Source organism: Gopherus evgoodei, chromosome 5 (assembly GCF_007399415.2).
Source record: "Gopherus evgoodei ecotype Sinaloan lineage chromosome 5, rGopEvg1_v1.p, whole genome shotgun sequence".
NCBI classification, from domain to species: Eukaryota; Metazoa; Chordata; order Testudines; family Testudinidae; genus Gopherus; species Gopherus evgoodei.
This window is the reverse complement of record NC_044326.1, coordinates 114,006,587-114,025,549: the sequence shown is the minus strand read 5'-3', so window position 1 is coordinate 114,025,549 and position 18,963 is coordinate 114,006,587. Positions and strand designations below refer to the sequence as shown.

Genomic DNA, 18,963 nt, shown 5'->3' with positions numbered 1-18,963 from the left:
CACTTGGAGCTGTTCCCAATTTGGCAGAAACTCCCCGATCACACCTAGTGAAGACTCCTAAAGGATTCTTTAGAAGAACCGGGTTCATCTTCAGTATTTTGCAACACAACAAAGAGAGGATCTGGGTCCTACGGATATTCTGTCAGGAAGTGAGCCCCCTTAACAGGAAACTCCATGCACAAACTCAACAGAACTGACAACATGGTCTGACCAGAGTCCCTGAAAGGCTGAGAATACTACTCCAGACTATTTTAATGCAGTTGATGAGGGGACATAGTAGTGTAAATAGTTTTAAGGAAATTGAAGTTTATTGTGAACTGTTGTACATTGGTTTATAATTTAAGTTGTAATATTTTTATGAAGGAGAAAGGGAGATATGAAGTGATTATAAAGTTCCTGGTCTTCCACAGTAACCAGAGAGGACCAGGATGTGTTGCGGCAGGGAGCTTAATGAATGTAGGAACTTTCTGGATAGGGAGTTCTTTAGGTGCTACGTAAAGCTTGGCTCTTTGTGTTTAAATCCTCACACTAGTGACAGTTCTAGAAATTCTCAGAAGTTTTGGGTGGTAGGTGGTGTTATTTGGAATGGTTCACCCAGCCTTAGTGATAATGTAATAGAATCTTTTTTTGTGTTACGCATTTGCATCACAGCTTATTGACACAACAGCTATCTTTAACAGTGGCAATCCTGTGATCTCTATAGCAATAGTGAAGACAGCTTAACTTGTTAGCATATTGCTGCTGATGGGACAATATGCACTGTAATGCACTGTCAGTACACTTGGAGTTAATGTGAAGAACTCCAGTTAGTGCTGATGGCAACTACATGCCCAGAAGCTGACTCCTGTAATATGTTAAAGCCTCTGAATGTTTCAGCCTATTTGTGTGTTTGTTAGAAAATATACCATCATTACTGCACAAATGAGGACCATCTCTCTATATTATATAAACAACAAAAAATCCTACTGGGTCGGCAGTATTATTTTTCTGTGTCAGTGCTCAGCAGATAAACTATTTATTTAGAGGTCAGCGCAGGAAGCTGAGGTCAGCTCATGAGCTGATGTTACATTGTCATGGAGTTCTGAACTCCACTCAAGTCACTTTGTCTCTTTGTGTCTCAGTTTCCTCCATGTGTAAAATTAGGATGATGCTTCTCTACCTTACAGAGGATTTGTGTGATTTAATTGATGTTTATATAATGCTTTGAGATGCTTGGTTTAAAGACACTTTAGGAGTCCAAAGAATTATGTGGCTGATTCTGATCTTTTTTATACCAATATGAATCCATTGATGGAATTCATCCTGATTAATACCACTGTAAATTAAATCAGAACTCAGTCCTTTATTGGTTGTAGCATTTTTCACCACTACCATCCCGCACATTCTGCACGTATGCTTAGAGGCCTGGTTTTTGCAACTTCAGTAATACCGAGCTATGTGATATGACTAAAAATCCCCATTCAAATTGCTCACAAGGTAGCTTTAAAACTTCTACCAATGTGCACCAAGGTCCAAAGTCACCTTTGCCTAGGCCACAGCATACCTCTCTCTGGGTTAGGAAGAGACTACCGAAGGCTTCATGTCCTTTTGCCCTGGTTTAGCTGAAATGACTTGATGTGAGACTGCCATGTGGTGATCCTTATGGCTGCAGTATTTAATGCTTCAGTATTTGGCCTATTTTGTTCCAGTGAAAGTTCAGATTCCTATACCCCCTCTGTGAGGCTCCCTTCATCATTTGCGTTTCCAGCATGGGCATTTCTGCAAGGTGATGCTTAACAAGATATCTTGGTGTCAGGCAGTCCCCTGCATTGATTTTTTGTTTCCATCACGGAAGCAGCAGAGCTTTGTTCTCTGTACCTAGGACGCTAATGTGTACATTTAACATCTCTGGAAAGTAAAGATAATATCTATTTAGGACTGAACTAAACAGGTGCATAAAGAGTATCTCTGGGCTCCCTAATTAATTTACATTTTGAAAACATTAGCACTGTTTTATTAGAGAGTGTTTGTGCAGTTCAGCCACCAGTTTACAGGTGAGTTATGAACATGGATTATGTAACTCACTGTTACAAGTTGTATAGCTCTTTGGCCACATTGATATTAATTTTTGAAAAACAATAACTGCAACCCATGCACTTTTTCTGATATTTCATTGTCTTCTGTAAAGGCAGTGTGGCAGGGTCGGGCCAGATGGCTACAGGACAGTGCTAGAGGGCAGATATATTAGCCCCAGATTAAGCAAGTCCCTTTTCCCTGGGTAAAGTAACAGTGGCAGTTCCAGAACAAGCAGGAACTTGTTGAAACCAATTAAGGCAGGCAGGCTAATTAGGACACCTGGAGCCAATTAAGAAGCTGCTAGAATCAATTGACAGGCAGGCTAATCAGGGCACCCAGTTTAAAAGAGATCTCACTTCAGCCAGTGAGGGGCATGCAAAGAGCTGAGAGTGAGAAGGCGTGCTGCTGGAGGACTGAGAAGTACAAATGCTATCTGGCATCAGGAGGAAGGTCCGGTGGTGAGGACAAACATGTTGTGAAGAGACCATGGGGAAGTAGTCCAGGAAGTTGTAGCTGTCACACAGCTGTTACAGCAAACATTGTAGACAGCTGTGATCCACAGGACCCTGGGCTGGAATCCATAGTAGAGGGTGGGCCCGGGTTCCCCCCATTGGATGTAAGAGGAGTTGACCTGGACTGTGGGTCCCACCAGAGGGGAAGGTTCCTGGCCTGCCCGCAACCCACTAGATGGATCAGCAGAGACTGCAGAGATTGTTCTCTTTCTTTTTCCCCTTTCCTCTTTCACTGCTGAGTGGTTTGAGCCACTAGCAAAAGTGGCCAAACTGAGGGCTGCTATGAATCTCTGAGGCCAGCAAATCCGTCAATAAGTTCAGGACCCACCAAGGCAGAGGAAGAACTTTGTCACAGCAGTCACACCTTTTTTTTCAATATATGATCCTTCTTTAGAGGTAAATGTTGTGTTCTTAAAGGCTCCAAAGTGGTACAGTAGGTAAAGCAAATAAAGTTAACGGATATTAAAACTGCACTTTTGGTCTAGAAGGAGTATTTGTATGTTTACAGTCTTGGGACATGTTTTCTGTGGACCTGATTGCCCCTTTGCTTCTGCAAGCACACCAGATCAAGCAAAACTGACAGCAGCTGGGAGGTGTGCGCAACAGAGAAGCTACCATCACCATGACATCTGCTGCTGGACATTGTGGACGCTTCTCTACCAACTACTGTATCAAGTGGGCTCCACAGAGCTGCAACCCCATTTCAAGAGGCAGGGGATATCCCAAGCCACATTAATGCTAATAGAAACAGTGTTCCTGCATATGACAGGATGGTTCTGTGGTAGGCATAGTGTTGGTGGCCAGTAGGAGCATAGTTTTGAAGAAGCCATGTAGCTGGGTGTGGAACAGAGAAGCAGAGCAGAGGAACTGGAGCTAGAGATTCCCTTGGATCCACAGGGAGTTAGGAGACTGCAACACTGCTTCTTTTGCAAACCCCGGGAACTCTCCAGGCAGGGCCGGTGCAAGGAAGTTTCGCGCCCTAGGCGAAACTTCCACCTTGCGCCCCCCACCAGCCCTGCAGCAGCTCCCCATGCCCCACCCCCGCCCTGAAGTGTGCCGCCCGTCCCCGTGGCAGCTTCCCACCCCCTGGCCTGAGGACCCCTGCGGTACCTCCCCACCCCAGCTCACCTCTGCTCCATGTCCTCTCCAAGCAGGACTGCGCAGTGGAACCCCTGGGCTGGCGGCTGCCGGCAGCGGCGTGCTGACCCAGGGGCCTCCCTGGGTTGCCAATGGGGCGCCAGGGCAGCCCAGAGGATTCCGGGGGCCTGGGGTCTTCGGCGGCAGGGGGCCCCTGCTTTGGCAGTAATTCGGCGGCGGGGGGCCCTTCCACTCCGGGACCCGCCGCCGAAGTGCCCCGGAGACACGCCATGGGGCCCCCCCACCGCCAAATTGCCGCCAAAGCGGGACCAGCTGCCGAAGTGCAGCCGGGTCTTCAGCGGTAATTCTGTGGTGGAGGGCCCCCGCTGCGGGTCTCTGGAGCACTTCGGCGACTGGTCCCAGAGCGGAAGGGCCCCCCGCCGCCGAATTACTGCTGAAGACCGGGCTGCATGTCGGCAGCGGGTCCCGCTTCGGTGGTAATTCCCCAGCGGGGGGTCCTTCCTCCCCGGAGCGGAAGGACCCCCCACCAGCGAGGACTGGGAGCAGAAGCTCCAAGGGCCCGGGCCCCACGAGTGTTTTCCAGGGCTCCCGGAGCGAGTGAAGAACCCCGCTCCAGGGGCCTCAAAAAAACTCTCGTGGGGGCCCCTGCGGGGCCTGGGGCAAATTGCCCCTCTTGTCCCCCTCTCTGGGCAGCCCTGCTGGCGCGCTGACGCAGAGGAAGCCCTGGGCTGCTGGCTGCCACGGCGGCACCCTGACCCGGGGGACCCCTGGGCTGCTGGCTGCCACGGCGGCGCCCTGACCCAGGAGACCCCCTGGGCTGTGGGCTGCCGCGGCAGCACCCTGACCCGGGGGACCCCCTGGGCTGCCGGCTGCCACGGTGGCGCCCTGACCCGGGGGACCCCCTGGGCTGCCGGGTGGCGCGCTGACCCGGGGGACACTGGGGGCTGCTGGCTGCCGCGGCGGCGCGCCGACCCAGAGGAAGCCCTGGGCTACCAGCAATGGTGCACTGACCCGGGGGACCCCCTGGGCTGCCAGCTGCCGCGGCGGCGCACCGACCCAGAGGAAGCCCTGGGCTGCCGGCAACGGCGCGCTGACCAGGGGGACCCCCTGGGCTGCTGGCTGCCGCGGCGGCGCACTGACCCAGGGGACCCCCTGGGTTGCCGGCTGCCGCGGCGGCGCACTGACCCAGGGGACACCCTGGACTGCGGGCTGCCACGGCGGGGCCCTGACCCAGGGAACACCCTGGGCTGCTGGCAACGGCGCGCTCACCAGGGGGACCTCCTCGGCTGCCGGCTGCCACGACGGCGCCCTGACCCAGGGAACCCCCTGGGCTGCCGGCTGCCGCAGCGGCGCCCTGACCCAGGGGACACCCTGGGCTGCCGGCTTGCCGCGAGCAGCTCAGACTCCCTCTCTGTCCCAGCAGCAGCGGCTGCTCAACCATTTAAAAAAAAATTGGGGGGCGCTTTTTGGCGCCCCCAAATCTCGGCATGCTAGGCAACCGCCTAGTTCGCCAAATGGTTGCACCGGCCCTGTCTCCAGGGGTGACTTTACAGAGTTTCCTGGGTTCTCTGTCCATCTCCCATATGAAGGCAAAATACAGTCCTCACTCTTAGCTTAATTAAGAGCTTGGATTATATTTTATGCACTAAAAGATTATAGGACATGTTATGTTTGCTTGGTGACTCCCCCCACCCTAAGAATGATGGTGCCTTTTGTTTCCCAGGAGTTGACAAAAAGTGGCCCATTACCTAAACTTTGGAATGTGCTGTGAACAGAGTAACTGTTTGCAGGGTGGAACCTCCCCAAAATCCAGAATAAATTATAGAGCTAAATATTATACAGAAGAAAACTGTTTCCACAGTCTAACATCTTTAAGGATAGACTTCAGCACTAGTCAGGAAACGCATCCACTGCAGCATAGTGAATGTGAAATTATCTTTGATTAAAGATTGAAATTCACAGCTTTCTTCATTTTACCAATGGCAAGTTGAAAAACAATCTGATTGAAATTATTGCATGCGATAGCACTGTTGGATGAACAATTTTTCCTTTGGTGCCTCGTTTACTTAAAAAATGGTGCAACCGCTTTTCCACCTTAAAAATGATATAAATCTTTTATATTACTCTTTGAAACAGTGACCTGAATGGTTGAAAAAGACCCAGGCAGCGTTTTACACTATGGTTTTAAAATGTGTTTTGGTTAAAAAAGTATAAACTAATAAGCCATACTTTGTAACAAAGGCATTCAACATTATTTTCAGCCTAAATACTAAAATGGTCAGTTGGGACCAATACACTCGAAATAATGTTGTGTTTTAAGGTATAGCAGAGGAAGCACCATCAATCTACTTGCATTTAAAATGTCAGCTGCTGTTTTGCTTTTATAACTACCTGTGGAATTTCCTAATCAACTGAGTGTTCAAAATGTTGTTGGATTTTTTATTTTATTTTATTTATTTTTTGGAAAGGATTTGAAAAATGGAAAAGTTAAAAAATATCAGCGTAATTGGCCAGATCTTGCCCTCGGTTCCAATGATGCAACTGAAGAATAGAATTTGACCCATAGTATATAGATATCAGACAAGCCATAATGGATTGTGTGATAGTGTCCCACTTTAAGATTTGACTTGCTACTAAAAAAAAACCATTGCAACTTGCAGTGTTCTCTTGTGTTTTCCTGCTGTTTGTAGTTCATTACCCAATATTCCTTAGAGACAGCCAGACTGTAGGTTTCTGCCGTTTTCCACCAGTTGTGGTTATCTTTCCTTCCTTCTAGTAGGTTCTTTGCAGGGCTGGCCCTCAGCTTGATGGGCTGTGAAACAATTTTCATATGTACGTCTATCCCCACTGATTTAAGGCACCCCTGCGTGGTCACACCACTGTTCATCTCAAAGTTTTGAAACAGGTTAGCAAGATAAGCCTTTGGAGCATTCCAATACTTGACTGAATTATTATCTGTAAAAAGGTGCAGGGATTGGGTAGGTCTTTAGTTTCTCACTTGCAGGAGAGATGTAGCTAGTTGCTTACACTAGGGTACGTGGCCAGCATTTAGGAAAGTTTAGCACAGGACAATGATACAAACAAGTTGAGTGAGGGTACTATGTACCTCTAAGCCCCATCTTCTGGAGGGCTCTGTGGGCAAAGGTATGTTTTTAAACAGTGGATGGGAAATTAGGGATGTCACTTAGGCTGGTAGGTCAGATATGTGGGCAAGGGAGGAGGGTTGTTTCTGGGCTCCTGCAATAACATGGCCCTATGAAGCTACTTAGATCTGATAGCTCTGAGTTTGCTGCCAAGTTTGAGATCTCACGTGTGCATGGGGCTAAGAATAATCAGCAATATCATGGCTGATTCACCCGTCAAGATTCTCAGAAAAATAAATGAGCTACTGAAAAAGTGTAGGATGAAAAATTGAAGAAGGGGTTCTGTGTGCATTACAAAAATCAGAACATGAGAGAATCCCTGCAATGCTGGCCATTCAATTCAGAGGATAATCCATTCAAATGTACAATGTTATTCATGTGCTGTCCCTCCAGCCATATTTTCAGTTTCTCCTTTCCCCATAGTTCTCTCACTTGATACTGACCACCCTGGAAACCCAGCACAGGGCTTAGGCAGAGTAAAATATAGACACGCACAAGGGGGGTGGGGAGAGTTTTAGGAGGGATTTAATATAACTTGATAAAACCATCAGCATTTCACTTCACTTCAAGGAAATTCAGATGCATTTTCTATTCTACTTATGCAGGCTTTTACCACACTGGTAACTATGGGCGTTAATACCATTGATGTGCGGGCCTAGGAAGAAGGTGGTGGCTTGGGACACTTTGATTAAAGACTTAAGCCCTTGGCGAGTGTCAGCAGACAACAGCTGTTTTAAAGTGAAGGGGACAGAAATGAACAATGACTTGTGTTTTGGAGGGGCGGTGGAGAAGAGAGTAAATATGCAAGTACTCATTCTATCTCGGTATCTCAAATGACAGTTCTCTTTAAGATACTCTAAAGTTGGCTCTTTGTAGGACACAGATGTTTGATAGCCAGTAAATTTAAATCCTGGCTTCCTGATAGATCAGATTTAATTGCTACAGTAGCTAGCTGCGTGGTTGCTAGCCCTCCAGGATTGTCCTGGAGTCTCCAGGATTTAAAGCTAAATCTTTAATTAAAGATTATGTCTTGTGATGAAACCTCCAGGAATTCATCCAGCCAAAACTGGCAAACTAAGCTGGACCCATTTAAAAATACCAGGGAACACTGAAAATGAATTTCCTAAGTTGGCCATATAACTCCCTGTGACTATCATTGTGCTCTGATGGCTAACTCCTCACCCACTGCTTAGAAAACCTCCCTCCTTAATGTCGCAGATGCTTTTGGGAGAATCTCAATATTCTTGTTTTGTATTATTCAAATTACCCAACTCTTGATAATCATAACATATCCCATTTTTCTTGTGACCTAGTTCAGAAATAGAATGCTACATGACTGTGAGGAATGGGTACTCCAGAGCTGTGGTTTATAACTGACCATAGCGTTTAGGGATGGAAAAAGCCTCTGGAAAAGGAAGATCGTGTTCTGGAAAAGCAGAATCTCTCCATAGTAGTTGTGGTTGCAATCAGCTTCTATTTTAATTGTCCTCTAACTTTGGCTTGAAAAAGTGGTTTGTTTTTGCCAGATTTTCTCTGAAGGTAGAAGAGATTTTCTCTGAAGGCAGACTTCTGCAAAGTCTGAAGAAATTTTCCCAGTTTTTTTTTAAATGTTGTTGTTTCATGCTCAGCTCAGTTCACTGTGTACAGCGCTTCTTAAAATAGACCACTTTATTTAGGTACCTAAATATAGATTTAGGAGCTAACTTTATGCATATGTTTTTAAAATCTTGTCCTGTATGCCTTTTGAACATATTTTATCAACAGTCAAGTGAAGGTAAGCTGTACTATGCCTGCATGTGGTTAAAGGTTATCTGAGGAACATGTATACCGTATTAGGTGATTGAATGAGGCAGGGTTCTGTAAGAGATGTTATTAGCTTGGCCAGCACCACTAACTTCTTTAATAATTGGTTGGCTTCCCCATCACGTTTATTTTAAAAAAATTAAATGGTGTCTTTATTTACTTACCAGAGGGTGGGGAGGAAACATGGGAAGTTCATAAAGTGGGAAAAAAATTGTTTTAAAAAAAATTAAAGTTTGTAGATGATAACGTTCTTACCTATCACTTCAGACATTTCCATGCTTTTAGGTGGTTGGGTTTCATAACCTTACACTGCTACACAATAAGCGAACACTATTAGGCATTAGCTAATCACAGTTATCCCAACCTGGGCATCTTTGAATGGGCATCTCCTGCTTCTCCATCCTCAGTTCCAGGAGAGTTGGGCAAAGAAGTCCATATTCAAAAATAAAAAGAACATCCTATTTCCCAAAACCTCTCAGATTTCTAGAATTGGACCTTTTTGAAAGCTAACGTTTGTTGTCATGGGTTTTCACGTGCCTCTACCCATCTGTCTTCCAGAAGTACCAAAATAGCTTACTTTTTTTTAAAAAAAGGCCATTATTGTGCTATTTCCAGGCCAAAGAGATGGAGGACATGTTGACAATCTTCTTAGAAAGATGTATGAGGATAATGTCCAATTTTGCTGACTCAAGGGCCCTGATTCTCCTTTCAGGATAATTTGACACCATTGTAACTCCACTGACTTTGGTGGAGTTATTCCTGATTTATTCAGGAGTAGATGATATCATCAGCCCCAAGAGGTTCAATAAGCTGTATATAAGCATCCCAACTTTTGGGGTTTTATCCAAAATAAACCCTTTTTGTGGTTTCTCCATCACTGCTACAAACTTAGAAGGAGACATTAGGTGGAATATTGCTGATATGCTTCATCTTCTTTTTCTTAACACCACTTTTTTATTTTGTTGTCATTCTAGGGTGAACCAGGTTTGCCTGGTGCAGTAGGAGAACGCGGCGCACCAGGGCTTAAGGTTAGTGCAGAAAACCAGTTGAAAAATAAAGCACTGTACAGGCATGTCTATGGATGATAGTGTCATGCTTTTTGATTTGTGTATCATGATTAATTTGTAATAGTCTGTGCCTCTCTACAGTGCTAAGTGGTGTAAGAGACTTTAAACATTTCACCATAGAGAGGCATGTTCTTTTGCTGCACATGCATAATTCCAGTTAACATTAGTGACGAGTTTACTTTCACTGCAAGGCAAATATGATGCAAGCATTTGGGAATTTGGAAACCTGTTTACATGGTGTTGTTTATGCTCCTCATAATGCATTTCAGACCCCTTTTCAAGAACTACTGCAGTCAATTATTTGATGAATGTCAGGGTTAAATCTTGATGTCTGATCCTGCTTCTTTGGAAGTTAACAGCAAACTTCAGTGGGAGAAGGTTTGAGTTAGAGTGACCAGACAGCAAGTGTGAAAAGTCGGGACGGGGCAGGGGGTAATAGGCACCTATATAAGTTAAAGTCCCAAATATCGGGACTGTCCCTATAAAATCGGAATATCTGGTCACCCTAGTTTGAGGTTTATTTTATAACTATTATTCCTTACTTGATTCCGAACAGATGAAATTGAACACACAAAGCTTAATAACTTTGTTTAAATAAAAGTCAGACACATCCAAAATGCTTTGATTGTTGGGCCTCTCAGAAAAGACATCAGCTGTGCCTGTGTGTCTATGAGGGCACATATGCCTCTCAGCTGATTTTACAGATCACATTGCTATTGACAGCTAGCCAGGATAGTCTCTAAAATGTACTGACTTGCCGCTTGTCCATCAGGAAAGAAAACAAGCCATTTAGGGGCATACCCTTTTCTTGTTTTATACGCAGTGAATGCAAAGTGATTGCAGTTATTGCTTAATTCATATTCACAGCTGTATTCTTTGAGTTGCCAAGCAACCACCACCATCAAAAGGGATGTGGATAAGCTAGAATGGTCAAAAATATAGAGATGAGTTGCCAGGGTCAGATTCAGTGTATGAAAGGGGATTTGCCATTGTCCTGGCTTCTGAAACAAATTGTAATTAAAAAGTAATGACTATAAACTGGGGTTTTTTTATAGAGAGTTCTGGGAGCATTTTTTGCTTTCTACCAGATTATGAAACTAGACAAGATATTTAAGGGTATTTAAATTTCTCATTAGGTGTCCTCCAAACTCCTCTCCAAACCTCAGGACCGCCCTCTTTTTCATTTTCTTCTCTCCTTCAATCCATCCAGAATAAGGTGGGCTTGGCACATCTCCCTCTGGTTCCTTTTGGTCCTGATGGGTAGCTTCACAGAACCATGAAGCTGTTCCTCACCTCCCTAATCCCAGAGAGAAAAAACACAATGAGCCTTCCACACAACTGACCAGCCTTTTGCACTGTGTGTAAAGTATTGATGCAGCCCATCAGATTTTAGTAGTGAATCCTTTCTGACATGACTTCTTCTATTGAATAATCTGTAATACTAAATAAAATACAGCTGCTCTACAGTATCTTGCATTACATATATTATCTAATATCTTATGGCTCTTCTGCTGAGTTATCGAATGACACCATCTTAATAACATCAAGATTTCTTTGTTCCTACTCTTTTGATTAGGGTGACCCTGGAGAACAAGGAGAAAAGGTGAGGCATATTTCACTTTCCCTATGTTTATCTTGTTTTGAAGTATTGGGAATGCACAGGCAGCAGTGAGGACTGATCTGTTAAAAAACAATCTGCTGTGTCAAAAATTATTAACTAGAATTCAGTCACTGAACTGACAAAACTGTGAACCCTGTTGGGGCACCCGTTATTCGGGCTAAGTAGCACTTACTCATGCAAGCAATTCATTGACTTAGTGAAACTACTCATGTGAGTACTGTATGTGCTCACTAATATGTGTTAGGGCTGCACAGGTGGGCCCTGATGCTATAGAATTTAAAAAAAATGTTCCTGCTATGAATAAACAGAAAAGCAAACTGGTTTTCATTACTCGGTGTTGGTGTTGTGGGTCTGTGGGCAGTAGTTTCTTAGAAAGGCAGTCCGATAGCACTGTGATATCTCATTTTACTCATGTTGGGTTTTCTGTTGCAGCCCAGCTGTACTTGAATAAGGGTGATAGAATCTGGCCCATCCATCCCAGACTTTAGACTGCATGAAAAAGGGCAGGAACACAAATGCTCTATTTGTTCTCACTTGCATTGGTATCAATGAGGAACAACTCCATAGAAATCAATGGAGTTACACCAGTACGATATCACAGATCAGAATCATCCCCACCATACTATAACTATGGGTCCGATTCTGTCCTATCAGAGCAGAATTCAAACAGGACTAATCATATGAGAAAGTGCTACTCACCGTCAGTAAGGCTTATAGAACCAAGCCTCCCTTTACTGCTCCTGAAGCAGTGCAATGGATTGAAAACAATGGGACTAGTCAAGGAGTACATGCCATCCAGCACTCAGAACAATCCTGAAATGTACCCAGGGCTGGTGCAAGGAAGTTTCATGCCCTAGGCGAAACTTCCACCTTGCACCACACACCTCTAGCCCTGTGGCAGCTCCCTGCCCCCTCCCCCCACCCTGAGGCATCCCTCCCCACAGCATCCCGCCCCCCAGGGAGCCGTGCAGCACCTCCCTACCCCAGCGCACCTCTGTTCCACGTCCTCCCCAAGCACACCGCCCCTGCTCTAATTCTCCTCCCAGGCTTGCAGCGCCAAACAGCTGATTGACGCTGAAAGCCTGGGAGGCAGGAGAAGTGGAACAGCGACCGTAGGCTCGAGGAGGCACTGCTGTAAAAAAAAAATTGGGGGCACCGCTTTTGGGCGCTCCCAAATCTTGGCGCCCTAGGCAATCGTCTAGTTCGCATTAATGGTAGCACCGGCCCTGAATGCACCTTATACTGGGGCCAGGAGGGAAATGGCATAGAGAATCATCCCCAACTAGCTACATAAGCAGGTGCAGTGGGAGGCCAGGATTGGGCCATACCTTTTTAAAAAGGTTTTGTTTGTTTGTTTTTTTTCCCAACTTTTTTAATGATCTTAATCTGGAAAATTTCCAAAATGATTTCCAAAGCAATAATAATTCCTTAACAAATATTTTATAAATGACAACCACCCATTACTTATATAAGAATTCCTTGTGTTTGACATGAGTTAACTGGTACGCTGGTCCATTTGTAGATCACATTTATCAACAAATTTTAGTTGATGAAAAAATATTTTAAAAAAATCTCCTCCCTTGTTCCTTTCAAGAACTCAGAAGCCTGCAAAAGTCTTTGGGCCTGATTCTCATTTACATTAAGACCCTTTTACGCTTCTCTGGAAGTGGGTGAGTTAGTGTAAATTAGGATTCAGCCCTTTCTGTACAGGTGAAGCTTTTCTTTTAAAAAGCTATCAAGAATTTTTAAATAGGAATGTTTTCTCCTAGGCAGTGACAAGCGTGTTACTTCAACATTGCCTCTTTGAATAATGTTTAGCATTTACATGGAGACATGAATGGTTTTGGTAGCTTATTGTATATTTTAGTTAAGTTTTGCTAGTTTCACACTGAAGGAGAAATACTTGAAATTCAAAGAGCATATCCTGAATTGCTTCAGAATCACAATTGGAAGCCAGTAATTGCCAACTCTGTTTGATCAGATATGTCTTTGTGGTGAAAAATATTTACTGGCTATTCCTAATGCTGAATCATCATTAAATCATTCCTTTGTCACTGAACCAGAATGAACTGGGGATGTCTGTAGACTAAATTGACAAGAAGATAAAATGACACAACAGTTTGTGTTTTCTCAAGGAACTGGGAAGAGGTTTATAATTTTGAAATATCTTTCCTATCAGTGATCAAATATAACAGTTGTGTAAGTTATATTTCAGACTGCAAATACAAATGAAATATATCAAATCATGTTTTTCTCCTCCTGTGGATTTAAGTTGAATCAAGGCTCTGAGTTCATGCTGTAAATGTTTTATTACAATTATTTGAGAGTCAAGGTGGTAAGATACAAATTATTTATTAATTTGGTCACTTCTTATAGACTCTGGCTAGTGAATTAAAACTGTTAGCCTGGTAATAGTGTTTGCAAATTGCAAATTATTTCTGGATACTTTGTGAATGCGTGAGAATTATTTTTAAAATTGCAAAACTCAGTACTGCAAATATATATTTTTTTAATTTTAGGGTGATGTTGGAGAAAATGGATCCAAAGGTGACATGGGTGAAAAGGTACATCTGTTAATGAGTAGAGATGAAAGGAGATTAAAGGCCATAAAATCTAATCAGAAAATGAAAGGGAGATGGTACCAAAAGGAAAATATACAAAGAGACTTTTTAAGAGGTTGAATAGTCTGACTCATTCTCACAGACAGCAGAAATTCATCAGTTCTAATTAATTACAGAGGGCCTGCTTATGCTACAGTAGTTAAAACATCTTTTATAAACTTCTAAATATGCATCACACAGAAACTTGAGTCCCAAGCTATCAGATATTCTTGTTATGTCTGTTTGGTAAATGATGCAAGTTTTGAGTATTAAGGCCAAAGGTGTTGCTGCATTCAGCATTGCAATGCCTAATTGATGTAACATAAATCTTATTTTCAAAAGGCATTAAGATACTTAGGAACCAAAATCATATCAACAGTTAATAATAATTAGGCTGCAACATCTAAATACCTTTAAAAATCTGGGTCCAAAATTCTAGCTGCAGTGTGCCGCCTGAGTACTCAGGATGTGCACTGGGGAGTTCCTCTGAGTCTGAGGGGGAAGAATTCTACAACCAGGGCATGGAGCAGCAGCTAGGTCTTCCTACAGATGGTACTTCAGTCCTCACCTCCCTCCCACAACATGCCTTTTTACATGCCAGGTAGATCCACTTAATCGCACTGCTAGAGAAATGAAGCTAAGAAAGATGTGCCAAAGCACAGCATCCCCATACAGAGACCCAATATCCCCAATAGATCCCTGAGATTAGTAAGGATCTCAAGAGATCTGGGGGGTTTGAGAGGACCAACCCCTTGCTTTTTGAGGGCGAGGAATGCTGCCCCATGACTGGATAGGAAAAAAAAATTCTGGAAGGGGAAACAGATCCCCTTTCACATTCTTTTCCAAAGGAAGGGCCAAGGCAATGCGGCATGCAGTATTGAAAACATAATCCAAGTGGCTGACCAAAACCCCCAAAAGTTTGGAAATTCAGAGTGGAAGTTAAAAATTATGTTTCAGATCTTTGTTATTTCACACCAGCTAAAGATCCGGCTTCCATGCCTTTATGTCAGCGCTGTCTCCTCAGGTACCATATTTTAGAAGTCTCCAAAGAATAGATTTTATATATCATGTGCCCTATGACTAAGAAGGGGGAAGTTGAGACTGTTACCATTGACAGATTTTATGGTTTAAGAGGAATGGGAAAAATAGAGAATCATGCCTGCAAGAAATGAATTCAAATCCAGTCCACTTCTCTAGCAGAGTTGCCAACTTTCACATGGTAAATAAGCACCCCGACCTCCACAATAAGCCAGAATTCAAGCTAACCTCATTTCAAAACAAGGCCAAAATAAGCCAGTCCCTGAGAACCCCAACACTTTTTATTTGACTATATCCCCGAGCATGCAGTCTGGGACTGTGGTGGGCCTGCTGTGCACTCTTGACTCTCTCCTCCCCTTGCCTCTGCTTGCCCCTTGCCCCTGCTTTATGGGAGCAGATCAAAAAAAAAAGAAGCAACAAGCTACAAACCAAAAACTTGCCAACAAGCATCTCACAAGCCAATTAAGCCAAAAACAAGCCCAATTTTTGCATTTTTTTTCATAAGTTTGGCATGTCTGGTCTCTAGTGGCCAGAAATCATTGCTATCTGTCTTTGGATATTTAGATTATTATTCTATTACTCAAAAATATATGCAGTTTGATTTCATAACTATTTTCCTGAGAGACCTAGTTGCGTGTCTAGAGATACTTTTTATGTCCTGAGAATATCATGCTTAGACAAATCATTAGAACGGTAGATCAGATAAATAGGTCATGTATATGTTCATGAAACAATATTAAGATCCAGCAGCAGATAAAATAGAAGTTCAGAATCTCTCCTGGGAGCCCTATGAAGCTTCAGTAATTTTTCTTCAATTGTGTCTGCTACTGAAGTACTTGGCATCCTAATGAAAACACTTGTTCTAAAAAAATCTCTTCCTCTTTCTGTAGGGAATTTATCCTTCCAAAGCCAGACATTGTGTGTGTTTCTTTGTGGACCTCAAGTGGTTTGGTATTCTAGTTGAGAATAACTTTTAGAAAAGATAGGTCAGCAGATGGCCTTTTGGATGTTCATCTGAAAAACTTTAACTGAATTCATTGAACCTCTGAAACATATAATGCTCCCATCACTTCCAAGTTCCATGTAATTGTCTGGAGTACTGGGGTGAAACAGGGATGAATAGTGTTTGTACCGGTCTCATAACTTTCTCAGCATCAGGCTAGTTACTACTGGTTTGGCATAGTTACCTTTAATCAATTTCCTTCCCACTTTTCCAACAAAAAGATCTGCCAATCAGAATTAAAAGGGAGTTGGGCTTCCCGTGGATCTGTGAATGTATAGGAGAAGGCCACAGGACTTCTCTGATTATGTCCTGCAGAGCAACTCTGCAATAGAGGACTGTTTGGTAAGAAGCTTAGGAGAATATATTTTTGGTGTGGAGGTTTAGGAGTGAGTAAGCATTGAGGTCAGAGTAATTACTCCACATTTACACCAATGTAGTTAGGAGCAGTGTTCCTGTGTCCTGTGCTCCAGTGACCTTGCAGTATCCTTGACAGTCATCATACTTATGTCAGAGATGAATTTGGCCCAGTGGTTGTTAATCGTGTTGGTTGCAGAGGAAAAAAATCACAATGAGTGCTGCCCCCTAATAAGAACAGCCAACAGTAGCATACTCACCAAATAGCTCTTGTTTTCCTTCCCTTTCCTGATCCATCGGCCACTTCTCCTCATCAATGGCAGTATCATCTTCAGAAGACAGGCGGGAGCTCTGTGGCTTTCTCTTCCAACGTAGTTGCAGGATCTTGAGGTAGTGCCATGAGGAGCCTTTCACACACTTCTCTAGGCATTTATGGGGGTATGGGAAATCCTCTCCTTTTCCCCCTGCCCTGATAGAAGCAGTTGGCACTGTGTTCCAGTAAATCTCTCTACTGTCCTTGCTGCTGCACCATTAACATTTGGTGTTGGTCAAAGTTATCCATGCTCTTTCTAATCCCGGATGCATCATGTGCCTCAGAAGTCTCGGAACATGGGATATTTGGATGACTCTTGGGTTTCTGAAATATGTGATGCACACTAGGACATCACTAGGGCAAAGCATCGAAGCAGTACTTGAGCTGAAGGGCTGCAGCGAGGCGTACAGACTTGCTGAGCCTCATTTTTCAGGGTAGCATGGGGAGGGATCTTTGAGCCTGAGAGAAGAGGGAACCATGGAAGTTTGGGATGTGCTGGAATGATTTATCAAGACTAATCTGAACCAAAAATAAGGTTCAGAGATGAAATAAGGTTAAAGCCAGTTTACCCAGTCCTCTCCCTTTGTCCACGCCTCCATACAGTAAACCTCCATAAATTTTATCTGAATGAACAATGCATAAACCATTGCAGTAAATAATAGTAGTAATAATGAGCAGTTATATAGAATCTTCATCCAAAGATCTCAAACATTAAGACTCACAATATTCCTGTGACATGAGTAAGTATTATTGATCCCCATTTTATATACAGGGATACCGAGACAGAGAGGTGAAGAGATAACAATTTCAAATAATGGTGCCTACAGTTAGGAACACATGCCCATGTTTATGCACCTAAATGAAAGTAGTGTCAGTTTCACAGATGACACACATCTGCAGCTTCCACTGATCTTAATACATAAACATGGGCTTAGGTGCATATATTTAGACATCCAAGTTTGACAATGTTGGCATCAGTGAATTGTCTTAGGTCACATACAGAGTCATTGGCAGACTTGGGAATGGAACCCACTCATTAGTCCTTGCTTCCATTCTCCTGCTCTAGCCATTGGCCTGTCAAGCAGCCAAAATCCCCCTGAAGTACTTTTCCATTTGTGTTTTCTCCTGCTGAAGTTCTTCCATTTCCAATCCAGTTGACTCAGTGAGGGACTGAGAACATGCTCTAGCTATGTAGTTTTTACTTTTATCCTGTATTAGTTTTCATTCTTGAATGAAAGTGGATTAGAAACACTTTGAGTCTTATCTGTGCTATTTCCAATGTTATCCCTTAAAATGTTTAACTTGTGACTGTCTCTCAGCAGTTGCTTTGCCACTTTATAGCTATTAAAAAGTTCTTGAGTTTTCACAGTTGTACGTGCTGTGAGGGACAACAGCAATATCACTCATACATGTCTATCAAAATGAGACAGCTCAAGTTTCCAGACATGAATCAGCCTTTCAGAAAATGGCCTTTTGTTTTCTCTTTGCCCTCTGAAGAGAGAGCTACAATAACTGTGAAAAAGAAACCAGGCTTTTAAAATTTAAATCACCACAGCTCTTCATTTAGCTTTACTGAACTACAGGACAGCTAATCAAAAACTAGTGTTTTTTATACTAGTAGTTTAAATTGTATTGTTTTATATAGTGCAAGACTATAATAATACTTATCATTTGTACTGTGCTTAACATCTTCAAAGTATGTTACAGGTATTTGCTATTTTACTCAGTATGTGCATCAGTAGCATGCTGCTTTGAGACACAAAATAAACTTATTGCACAATGATCTGTTAATTTTCATAATCATAATTCATAATAATAACAATAATGAAACTGTCCAAATACAGGTGCTATAGACAACTTCTACAATTTGTACAGGTTTGACCTACTTACAGGATTAAGTTGACTACCAAAACTTTTCAATTGAGAAATAGCATTTAATAATTTAGTTTCCTCCACTTTCCTTTGGCATTCCATTCAAGACAAGATGAAGTGAAATGAAAGCACAAGAATTTTCAGAAGTCTACAAAGGCTATAAACATAGAACGAAGACCTGAGACCCAGAAGCACTCTGCCTTAGCCACTGACTGATTCTGTGACCTTGGGCAGGTCACCTCCTATCAAACCCAGTCAACTCAGCTAAAAGCTGAGCAAAACACAGGAGAACCTCTTTGAAAGTTAGTCACTTCATAAGAACTGACCTTTCTTGAGCAAATAAATTACAGCTCATCAGATATTCTGTTTCTTGCAACACTGACCTGCATTAAAGCACTGAGATAAAAACAGTGACAATCTAGGGAAAAGAGATTGATACTCTGACATGTCTTGATTAAGATAAACTAATGGGTCACTGGGTTCT

The 18,963-nt window shown here is 43.1% G+C and overlaps 1 protein-coding gene across 1 annotated transcript in view; it reads left to right on the top strand.

Moving 5' to 3' along the window:
• COL25A1 (collagen type XXV alpha 1 chain) overlaps positions 1-18,963 on the top strand; it is a 431,307-nt gene that overhangs the window by 332,858 nt on the left and 79,486 nt on the right. The window contains exons 13-15 of the mRNA XM_030564569.1: positions 9,586-9,639; positions 11,255-11,281; positions 13,819-13,863. Coding sequence (XP_030420429.1) covers positions 9,586-9,639; positions 11,255-11,281; positions 13,819-13,863 — 126 coding nt within the window. The remainder of the gene's footprint in view (positions 1-9,585; positions 9,640-11,254; positions 11,282-13,818; positions 13,864-18,963) is intronic.